Source organism: Hyaena hyaena, unplaced genomic scaffold (genome assembly GCF_003009895.1).
Source record: "Hyaena hyaena isolate Hyena2069 unplaced genomic scaffold, ASM300989v1 scaffold_44, whole genome shotgun sequence".
Taxonomy (NCBI): Eukaryota; Metazoa; Chordata; class Mammalia; order Carnivora; family Hyaenidae; genus Hyaena; species Hyaena hyaena.
Genome location: NW_024080676.1, coordinates 385,696 through 397,768, shown reverse-complemented (window position 1 = coordinate 397,768; position 12,073 = coordinate 385,696). Strand labels below are relative to the sequence as shown.

General features: G+C 35.8%; 1 protein-coding gene across 1 annotated transcript in view; it reads right to left on the bottom strand.

Annotated features, from left to right (window-relative positions):
- Positions 1–12,073, bottom strand: part of TNKS2 (tankyrase 2) — a 67,810-nt gene that overhangs the window by 30,963 nt on the left and 24,774 nt on the right. The window contains exons 8-13 of the mRNA XM_039230219.1: positions 11,603–11,789; positions 10,417–10,538; positions 7,733–7,824; positions 7,570–7,648; positions 4,776–4,947; positions 1,790–1,869 (exon numbers count right to left, since the gene is read on the bottom strand). Coding sequence (XP_039086150.1) covers positions 1,790–1,869; positions 4,776–4,947; positions 7,570–7,648; positions 7,733–7,824; positions 10,417–10,538; positions 11,603–11,789 — 732 coding nt within the window. The remainder of the gene's footprint in view (positions 1–1,789; positions 1,870–4,775; positions 4,948–7,569; positions 7,649–7,732; positions 7,825–10,416; positions 10,539–11,602; positions 11,790–12,073) is intronic.

The following is a 12,073-nucleotide window of genomic DNA, read 5'->3' as shown; positions in this document are numbered from 1 at the left end:
CTGAGCCACCCAGGAGCCCTACCTTTTTTTAAACGTTTATTTATTTTAAGAGATAGAGCCAGTGCAAGCAGAAGGGCAGAGAGGAGGAGAGAGAATTCCAACCAGGCTCTGTGCTGCCACTGCAGAGCCTGATGTGGGGCTTAAACTCACAAACTGCAAGATCACAACCCGAGCCAAAACCAAGAGTTGGATGCTTAACTGACTAGCCACCTAGTACCTTGCCTTTAATTTCTGAAGCACTTTTCTATGGGGGAAAAAAAAAGAAGAAAAAAAAAAAAAGAACCAACTCACTACTTCTACCTCAAGTGACTTGTTTTTCCACAAGTCAGCAGTATTCAATAATAAAAACCAAATCCTCCTTTCAGTGTCTTATTTAACCTCCTACTTAAGCAAATGAAACTGTAAATATAAAAACTATCAAACAATAAGACTGCATTATAATGTTTTTTCTTTGAAAAATGAAATTATATAGAAAATAAAATCTAAAGTTACTTAAAGATGATTGTACTACTATTTACCCACATAAAGCAGTAGGAAAAGATTACATGGACTTTTAAATCAACTTCAGAAATCTCTTTTATATTTAAAAGGACAGTAATAAGTTTCCCTAAAGCTCAAGTTCAGATGACACCAATGCATTTCAGTCTCAGGAAATTTGAAACTGACTTTGTGTGGTGAGTCTGTGCAGGATTGAGGACACCAAAGAAATACAGTGAAGTTGTCTCATGTAGCTACTTCTGTCACACATCAGTAAATTTAGTTTATAAAACTTATTACATGTCACTGTTCCCTCAAATAGGACTAGCACCACTGTTTTAAAAAAGTCTGAGGGCAACAGTGAAAAAAAAAAACAAAAACCCATTGCATTACTGAAGATTTAATTCATAAAACATATTAATCTATATTAGGTGAACTAAAAAATAGTCTTGCCTTTTCAAAATGTTAGGCTCTCAGTTATTTACTGGGATATACAATTTCTGTAGGTAACAGAAATATCTGGTACAGGCATTCAGACATTACATATGACTCTACAGTAAAAAGTAAAGCAAAATCTGAAGAAGGGTTCTTCTACAGAGGATCACCAGAGGAGACGGGCCATGTAAGAGCTGAAGTTGGCTAGATGAACTGATGATTACTAGGAGACTGAGGCTCTGAAAAGTGACAACACAGTGGTAGAAAGGGAAAAGAAATGAATCCAGAAGAAATATGTAAATACAGCGACACACTGTTGAGTTCTTTTCCCCATTTCTGTTTTATGTGTCTAATGTACACAATGGATAATAATTTGTTATCTTATTCTTTTAAAGGGACAAAGGAATAGGTGCTTTAAACAAAATGTAGTTCCATAAACATGCAGTTTACATAAATTTGTAATTGTGAGGTATTTACAGAGATGCATGGGAAACTAAAAAGTTTCTTTCATTGCACAATGATCCTTACTTGCAAAGAACTAGATCATTATTTACCCTTTTTTTTTTTTTAAAGGGTTTTGTCTTTTTTTGTTTATTTATTTTGAGAGAGACTGTGAGTGGGGAAGGAGCAAAGAGAGAGATGGAGAGAGAGAATGTCCGTGCTGTCAGCTCAATTTTCTGAACCATGAAAGCATGACCTGAGCTGAAATCTTGAGTCGGATGCTTAACCAAATGAGCCACCCAGACACCCCTCATTATTTACCTTTTAAAACAAGGCACATATACATAACTAGGCTCTTCATTACAACAGTACAGATTCATTAAACACTGTGAAAATAAAAACCCAAAGTTAACAAAAACGTAAGATCATATCTTACTTTTACAGTCTCTACGTCGCCAGCCTTTGCAGCTTCCAGCAATTGTCTGTCTGCCTCTGAATTGCCTAATGGGATACCCTCTAAAAACAGAAAGGAAAGAGTGATTAACTCTTATTTAGAAGGGAGGACCAAGCTTTAAGGGAGATCAAAGTAAAGTTCTTTTGCAGTTTGGTAGATTAGGTAAATCTCCATGGTGGTAGGGAAAAACCAGTAAGACATTGTTAAAAATTTTTTTGACACACAAAAAAATCTGGGAAACATTTCATATACACGCATATAAATACACAAAACTTACGTAAATGTAAATAACAACTATAAACGGTGATTTAAACAATATAATGGAATATAAAATAGATGAAAGATGGCATGTTCTACAACCAAGGCCACTGGATAGTGGAAAAGCTTTAAATTAGGAGAGCAATGGCCAGAGATCTAACCATAGTTCTGTCTTTAACTAGTTATCTGAACTGGGGCAAAGGGCCTCAGATTTTCTCAGTTCTACAAAGAAAAAAGATGGACTAGAAGATAACTAAAGTCATTTTCCGGTCTGAAATTTTGTTTTATAGCTCATTTAAAATACCACAGAAAAGGAAGAAAACATGTACTTTTGTATCTTAGAACAAAATAAATTCCAATGGATTAAACACTGCAGGATAAAAAAATTAAACCTTAAAAATATTGAAAGACAATGTGAGTATTTTTATACCTAGAGTAAAAAAGCTCTTAGAGTAGTACACGAAGGCAGGACCAAATTCAATTTGGAAAAATGTCAGGCAATAACATAACATTAAACTTATTAAGGCAAATTAAAAAAAAAGGAAAAAATACTGCAACATGTGTCTCAGAAATGCAAATTAAAATGAGATACAAGATTTTTCTTTTTTATCCATTAGTGGGCAAAATGGAAAAGGGGGAGGTTACACTGACAATATTTCTATACTTTTCATTTAAAAAAGCATCCTTACTTATAAAGTTCACACACATTCACCCAACTGAAAGACTAGGAATAATACTAGCACTGACAAACAAGTCTTGTCATATACTGTCGGCAGGAGTATAAAATGGTCTTAAAAACCTTTCTAGAAGATGATTTAACAATTATATGTGATCCTTTCACCTGGGAATTCTACTTTGACAATTTAAGAAACTCGCTGTAAAGGTAAGAAATCGCTTAGCATAAAATTAGCAAGACTATAAATGTCCATCACTACACAAATGAATAGGATTAGTGTTAAAACACCAAAACTGACACTGAGACAAACCTGTCGTGTCGTACAAGGGGAACTAAAGAGAATCTTGAAAGCATCTTGTAGTTAGTTAAGTTCTGGCAGTTTCCAGGAGGCTTTACCAACCCGCCTTCATCTATTCAGTGTTTTTCTCAGAAGGCGGTTTCTAGACCACAGGCATAAGGATCATCAAAAGTGTTAAAGATACAGGAGGCTTGATCTGCTAGATTTCTTCTCATCTGAGCTCTGAGATGTCAAAGTCACTTTAAAATTTATTGGACCATAGCTAAAACATGGAAAGAGCCTAAGTGTCCATCAATGGATGAATGGATTAAGAAGATGTGGTTTATCTATACCATGGAATACTACATGGCAATGAGAAACAATGAAATCTGGCCATGTGTAGCAACATGGANACTGGTTGAATATATGCTTATTTATGGAAATGTTAAAAATGACAGGTACCTTTTTAAAAGTTTTCATGAAAATCCTTATTCATGCAAATGTGTGTACTTTTTCTGATGAAAAATGTCCATCTAACTTAGAGTGTAGTGAATATGGACTAACTGAGGTTTGAGCAGAGAAGCGCTGACTCGTGGCCGTCGGGAACGCAGAGGTCCCTGGAGCCCCTTTTGTCTGACACTCAGTTCCTAACAGACCAGACCCAGGGACGTCAGTGAGACATTACATTCAAAGTTACAGACCTGTGTTCCTCTCTTTTAAAGCATGTAGAGAGCAACATGGATGGACCTTGAGGGTGTTATGCTGAGCGAAATAAGTCAGGCAGAGAAGGACAAATATCATATGTTTGCACGTATCGGAGGATTAGGAGGAACTTAACAGAGGACCATGGGGAAAAGAAGGGGGGAATAGGGGAGAGGGAGAGAGGCAAACCCTGAGAGACTCTTGAATGCTGAGAACTGAGGACTGATGGGTATGGGGGGAGACGGGCATGGAGGAGGGCACTTGTGGGGATGAGCACTGGGTGTTATATGGAAACCAACTTGACAATTAACTATTTACCAGATTTCTAGGCTGAAGCATATAACCTATGCAAAATAGATATTTGATCTAAGTATTTAAAAATGCAATGACTATGCATGTATTCAATAGTTAAATGGTTTATTAAGTCAAATAGTTGGTTACCTGGTACAAATTCTACATGCTTCCTATATGAGGGATGTAAAAAAAGAGGACATAGGGACAGTCTTCAGAGTATTAGCATTATGGATGCTCCACTAAGAGATACCTATCTTTTTATGTTTTCCTTTTTTTAAAGAAATAGCAACTATTATACTTCACTCTTAAACATTTTCTAGATAATAACTTAAGAGCCAGCTTTTAGAAGAAACTGGGCAGAAAACGCTACTGGAACAAAATCATAATTAAGACTTCATGACATCTGGAGGAGTAAGTATAAAAAGTTATGAAATAACTGCTAAATATTCTACATTTTCTTTTTACTACCAACTCCTATGTAATATATGAAAAAATTTAAAGGTTAATTTTTTTTTAATGTTTTTATTTATTTCCAGGAGAGAGAGAGAGAGAGACAGCGTGAGCAGGGGAGGGTCAGAGAGAGGGAGTCACAGACCGAAACAGGCTCTAGGCTCCGAGCTGGCAGTCAGCACAGAGCCCGATGCACCCACGAACCGCGAGATCATGACCTAAGTGAAAGTCGGACGCTTAACCGACTAAGCCACCCAGGCGCCCCTTAAAGGTTAATTTTAAAAAGTTGATTTTATGAAAGCATTTAATACCTTGAAGAAGTTGCTGCACGTTTTCATTCCCCATCTGTAAGGCAGTAAAGCCCTGAAGGGATATGATGTTAGGATCACACCCATAGCTCAGGAGTAGGCGGCAGGTTTGCAGATGACCACAATGTGCGGCTCTGTGCAGAGAAGTCTGACCAAGATTATCCAGAGCATTAACCTTAACAATGCAGAGAAAGCTAAAATTAGCCTGCAATGCAAAACTTAAAACCATCCAATCATGAATTGAACACTTGCTACTACTTTAAAAATCTCTATTATTCTCTTATGAAGCCTATTATCCAGGGCCAAAACAAGTGTTTTTGCTCACATCTAGAGCATAAATTCACCAATTCATGAAGGCTGATATCAGAAAAGACCTTTTTGGGTTAAAAGCAGGAAATGTTGAATAACAGTTGTGTTTGACATTAAAGTATTAGTAAATTTAGTGCATTCTGAGGTAGACATTGCCTAAAAAAGTTTAATCCGTATGTTTTTAAGGCTCTCTGAGGTCCAGAAATGCAGATACTAACCCCAAGATACACAACAGTAACAAAGCCAGAGACTAAGTCAGCATTAAAACATTTATTCCTATTGGCTTAATCTTCTACCTTTTTAATCACACAAATATAATTTGTTTAGATAAACAAATACATTACATATACACAACAGAATAATTCCAAGCAATAAAAAGGAACAAATTATTGGTAAATGGATGAATCTCCAAAATATACTGAGGAGAAAGCCTTACACTGAGTATATATTATATGATTCCATAGACATGAAGGCTTAGAACAGGTAAATCTAATCTATATAGGAAATAATCAAAATGGCTGTTCCCTTAAGGGTGGAGATTGCTTGGATGGGATCCTGCCTCTGCCATGAAAGAACATTTTATATCTTGGTAAGTTTTGGTTACACAGGTATATGCATTAGTCAAAATTCAGCAAGCATACATTTAAGATTTGTGCATTTCAGTGTATGTAAGTTTTATATCCCCCCCAAAACCTCTAAATAAATACTGACCTCTAGATAATGCCTATATGCAAATATTAGGGAGAAGCGTATAGCAATCTGCAAATTACTTTGAAATGTGTAATATGTATATATACACATGGACAGAGGGAGAAATTGATGGGTATGTAATAAAACAACATAGTAAAATGCTAATTCCATCTCATCCCTACCTGCACTCCTCCCTACCAGAGAAATAATTCTTTAAAACATAAGGGAGAAATTAAGTTCCTCAGTTATCAATCCTATGGCCACTAGTGCGAATTGAGACAATGCAATTCATATTCATAGAATCAGGGAATATTTAAACAGGAATATATTAAGACTTTCTCAATGAATCCCAGGCTAGATTATAAATAGCCAGTGTCCATGCTTATGGAAACTGAAAACTGATTTAAAATGCTCAGGACAATTAATCTACTTATTCCCTTAACAAAACTCACTGAAATGTGAAGTACATCCACTTAAAAACTTTTAAAAACTTTATTTGGGTACCACTTTGCGTGAAGATCAGGATGACAAACTTGTCTTGGTTTGCCTGGATCTTCTCTGGTTTTAGCACGGAAAGTCTTGTTTCTGGAAATCCCTCAGTTCCTGAACAAACCAGGTTTGTCACCCTCATCAAGATTGTTTCATTGAGTTTCACAACTCAAAATTTAGTATGTATTCAGTTATTTTTCTAGTAATGCACCACATGTATGAAAAAGCAATCTATGAAAAGTTATAGAACAGACGAGATATGCCAAGCAGTCAAGCAGAAATAAACTTTATTTTATTTGATAATTTACAACAGGAAAGACTGAGATTATACATGATCAAGAATTCCCCCAAATCAAAGAGAAAAGGACACTGAGAGGAAACACAAACAAGAAATTGTAGAAAGAATTCTAAGTGGTTCCTTGAGTGGGATCCCAAGGAAGGACAGATCAGAAAACTATTCTGCAAAGCACATTTAGGGAAGAGTCTTGGGATCACCCAAGGGATAAGGAATCTCTACCCCTTTCTTTTCCCTTCATTCAGAGCAGCTCCATTCTTTCTGTTATGTAATGGGCTTCTACTAAAGATTTTGTTTGGAAAAGGCAAGGCTCTGTGGCTAAACTGTGAAGACTGTTGAATTAGGTGACTGTCATCTCTTCCAATCTGGGATACCATGTGTGTCTTTTACTGATTGGTATTTTTTAAAGTTCCTGGGTGATAAATGATGATCTCTAGCCTGATGAAAACATAATTATTCTAAGAATAAAATGCTTTGTATACAAATGTCAACTAAAGAACACTAACTTCCCAATATGGGGGAGTTTTCAGCCAAATTATTTAAATCATTTACTTCCTTCTGTTCCAAATCCTCTAGCTTAGTCACAGAAATAACAGAGAGTAAGAAAGACTGTGGCTGGGGTAAACAACAAGAGTTATCATGGCAACCAAGGAACAGAAGACACGAGTGAGAGAAGACTGGAGATGATGGGTGAGAATCAGTGTGTCTCCAGCTGAGGATATTCTCAAGAGTATTGTTAAAAAAAGACCCCAAAGATAACTTGACCAGTGGGGTGTGGTAAAGAGAATGGAGAGGGAAGGATATACTGGAGACATGTACTTTTGAATAAATCCTTAGGTCTTCTAGCAAAAAATCAGATAAAGAAAAGTACCTGCTAATCTATTTTTAAGTATAGATTAACAGGAAAAAAGTAGTACTTGCGAGAGAGTAAACAGTTTAGGAAGACAGGTATTACATCTGCTAAACAGATAATGATTCACCGGATTACCAAAGATTACCAAAAAGGAAGTATACCTTTGCTTCATGTTTCACCACTACTTCGACAACATCATTATGAGCTTTCTCAGATGCCACGTGTAGAGGAGTCAAGAATCTTAAAAAAGAAAAAGTCAGCCAGTGAATATATTACCCAAAAAATAAAATGTCAATAATTTTTAATTACTAAAAGTAAACTTACTCTTTAGTCTTTTCATTGATGTTTGCTCCTTTTCTTAGCAAGAGTTCACATATTTGCTTTCTTTTGGGGTATGGAGATGCGGCAGCACAATGCTAGATAATTTAAATTGCAGCATTAATCAAGGACTATATAAAACTGATTTTTATTTAAGAACATTTGTGTTTCCATTCAAGTACAACCAAGAAGTTATTTGATTTCTTTGTTTTATTTTTGACCTAACTTTGCTACTCAAAGCCTTTCTATTGGATAGAATGTAAGCAATTACCAAATTCTGGCAGGGCCTGCAAATCCTATTTACCAGAGAGTATCTGTTACTAAATATTCTGGTCAAGTTTTATAGTTGTCTTACATCTTGGAAAAAGCCACTAGTGCCGTGATGAAAATTTATATTACGGTGACCAATACTCCTTTTAAAACTATTCCCACATAACATGGTGTTCATGTTATTTTTTTAAAAGTTTAATTAATAAAACACCTCAAAGGTTGGAGTTTCTTTACATGAAGAAATAAAAGACACTCATCAGCTGTGGATGCTGCTCGGTAACAGCACAGATCAAATAGCCAAGGTTAGTATTTACTTCCTTTCTCAACTAGTTGCTTAAGCAGAGTAAGGAACTTGGGTTAGGCAAAATCTATGGGAGAAGATGATACGCTCTACACTAAAGGCTGTAGCATCTAGATCTATGATATGTCAAAGAGGAAAGGAGATAGGAAGTGGGGATTTGCCAGTTATAAACCTACTGTATATCTCAGGGTCATGTCCCCAAGCGAATCCCTAATATCTGGGATGATATGCATATATTATAGGTGTTCAGTAAGTGTATGAATGTGTGAAAGACAAGATCAATGGAAAGATATTAAGTTAAATTGAAGCCTAAGAATTCATGAAATAAAAGTGCTGGATAACTGTTAAGCTAAGTTGTTCTATACATCTAAATACAAAGTACGTATGAAACTTGTTCTCTTATTTTAACCTGTTATTAATTATAAAGCTTATCTGATCTTCATGACTTTGCTTCAGATTCATTCTGTGTAGTTGCTGTCACCAAAACTATACCTTTACCCTCAATAAAACCACTTCTAATTGGTAAACACAGCTCTTTTGGTATGTTTTGAGTTGTCACCCCAGGACATCTATCAGGATAGCACACAGAATGGAAACAGTTTTTTCCCAAGAATTCTTGATCACATCCATTTCAAAACCACTCCTGGGGCACCAGGGTGGCTTAGTCCATTAAGTGTCCAATTTTGGCTCAGGTCATAATCTCACGGTTCATGGGTTTGAGCCCTGCATTGGGCTCTGTGCTGACAGCTCAAAGCCTAGAGCCTGCTTCGTACTGTGTGTCTCCCTCTCTCTGCCCCTCCCCTGCTCACACTCCCTCTTTCTTTCTCTCTCTCAAAAATAAACATTTAAAAAATTAAAAAAAAAAATTGCACTCCTCTTCTTCAGCCCCATCGTGGGGCAGAGCCTGTAATCTCTGGAAGCCTGGAAGATACTGTCCCTCCCTGCATCACAACTATCCACCAATACTTAACTCCTATTATGTGTTAACATTAGTAACAAAAATATGTTGTTTAACAGTAGACTCCTTACAGGGTAAATAATATATAGAATTAGTTTTTCAGACCAGAAAATTTTCCTGTCAGTCTTTCCAGATTTCTCTGCACCATCTTGATAATTTGCACTAGTATTTCTTATTGGTCTGCAGCTTTACTATGTTTTTGCTTGGATATTTTTTACAACTCAAGTGGCAGAAAGACTTAAAATGTGTTATAGACATGTTCCTACATGACCTCCACATAGTTTACATCATGACACAAGGAAGAAAATTAACCAATAACCAAGAAAATTAATGATCTACAAACTATTAGGTAAGTAAGACTCTGAGTTATACTTGTCCCTAAACATATCTGTTTACTGAGGGCCCCCTTCCCTCACCCAAAGCACATTCTGCAATTCATACAGCAGGACTGACTTTGTTCCTTTTAAACTGTTACTTCTAAAGTAGTCTCTGATTACACCATTCTCTTCCTGTCTGCCATCACTTTATCCCTATTAGCTCCCATTCTTTTCTGCTTTTCCAGAGACCGCCCAATTCTCATCTACTTTGTTATAGCTCCACAGAAGTGTTATTAGCTCTATCAAGGGAAGCAGTCTCTACTCACAGAGATACATTATGCACACAGTACAGAGGGGATATATATAGGCCTTCGGCTAATTCTGAAAAAAAAAAAAAAAAAAAAAAATCATAATATTGGGAGGAAAATCAAGTGGTTTTTATATGGATGGCAGAATTATTTTCTGTTTCATTACTCTGAGTGGGTTCAAAATTCTCCATCAGAAGCATTTACAATTTTTGTAATAAAAAAGACAATGACATGTACTATTATGTTAATAAAAAGGCTACATATGATATATGCCAGTATATGAATAGTTTTTTTTTTTTCTGGAAGGATACTCAAATGATGAATAGTATTGCCTTTTAGAGGGGTGAGGTTGTCTATTTTTCTGTACTGTTTGAATTTTTTTCTTTATATATGTTCAGGCACTAATTAAAAAAAAACAGATTTTTAAAACAATTCTATTAGTAAAAGTAGGACATTGTTATTCTGTCTCATCAAAAGAAGTTAGTTTAGCATGTTTCTGGTTATTGCATCTTAAAAACTTTAATCAGAAACATTACCAATGCTGTTTCATGTGTTTGAGGATGCTTAAAATTCACCATTTCCAGAGAGAGATGTTTTTTGATTCGTGTAACATCAGCTTCCCGTGCGGCCTGCAGCAACGAGTGGCCTTTAAATTCATCTAGATGAATAAAAAGCATGTAAATATGCATGAGAATTATCAAATTGACGGGACTTACCTAGTAAAAGACATTTAGTACTTTTCTTCAAAGTATTCTCAAAATTATCTACCAAAATAGATGGAGGCTCTAAAGATATTCTCCAAATACAACCCCCCAAAAGGGAGACAGTGCTATATCAGCTTCCCTCGGTTATGACCCAATTCATCCTCAAATGTATACACAGATTTAGCCCACGGCCAACACAGGATCTATTTTGGTCTGCAGGGATCTGGAGTACTGCAATATATTCCCAGGCCTGAGTGTCCTAAGAAGTTTTGAAAGCAGAGAATTTTTCCCAGTAAAGAAAACAAAGAGTGATCATGGTCCCTACACTAACATTATGGCAGTAGCAGATAATTTTGCTCACACATCAGAGAACTGGTAACCAGAAAGTCAAGTATTTCCAAGAGCCACCTACTGATGAACAAATGAAAGAGTATTTTCTCAAGATTCCTTTTATTCATCAGATTTGTGAAACCACCCATTAGCCTTTATTGTTTCAGAATAATACAAATGTAACACAAGTTTCCTACTTCTGTATAGTAATACTGGGTCTGAAATAGGTGGCTGTTTCTCACATCTATTTCAGTTATAGTCAGGAAACCACAGAACTGCCTAGATACTAAAGAATATTAGATAGTAAGATCTGGGAACTATGTTTACAAGACAGCAATCCTAGAAATAACACTTTAACTTCATGGCAGATTAATCAGAAACTCACACCAAAGATAGGAACAAAACCCAAATTCTTTCTTTTCAAATCCATACCATCTACTTAGACTAATACATATAAAAAACATTGAATTTGACTTGAAAAAACAAATACAAACGTATTTTCTTTTCATAGCATCTTAAGAGTAGAAACCTCCAAATGATGAAATATGCTGGTTTGAACAAGAACAGATACTCATGGCTAAGGGTATCATGGCTATTATTTAAAAATTTCTAAAAACAAATAAGAACAAATTTTTAGTTTATTGGTATCTTACTATTCGAGGTTGAACATCCATCATTTTATACTCACATGCTAATCTTTCTTTTAATTGTGGTGTGGGAGCCAAGTCTATAGCACTTTTATTATGACAATTCAGCAACGTTGGATCGGCACCGTAACTTAGGAGAAGAGAACACACTTCAACCCTGTTCTTTGATGCTGCCTCGTGAAGAGGAGTGAACTGCCACAGGTCCATTGCATTTACACAGGCACCGTGCTGATGGGTTGGGGGGAGGGTTAAGCATGTATTTAATGTTCGATCTTTAAGAGAATTTAGAATTATTAGTACTGTGTAATTTAACATCATGCAAGCTTAAATAGATTATACTCTCAAAGTTCATTTTTCAAACTAATTGTTTCAGAAAAAACCCCTCTCCCCACTGAAAACCAGTAACTTGTTGCTAGGCCTATGCATAAGGGCCTTATTTAACTCTTATTGTTAAAAAGTTAAGAATGAAGCTTTAACTTGCATCTTTTCCATTTCTAAGGTTTTTTTTTTTT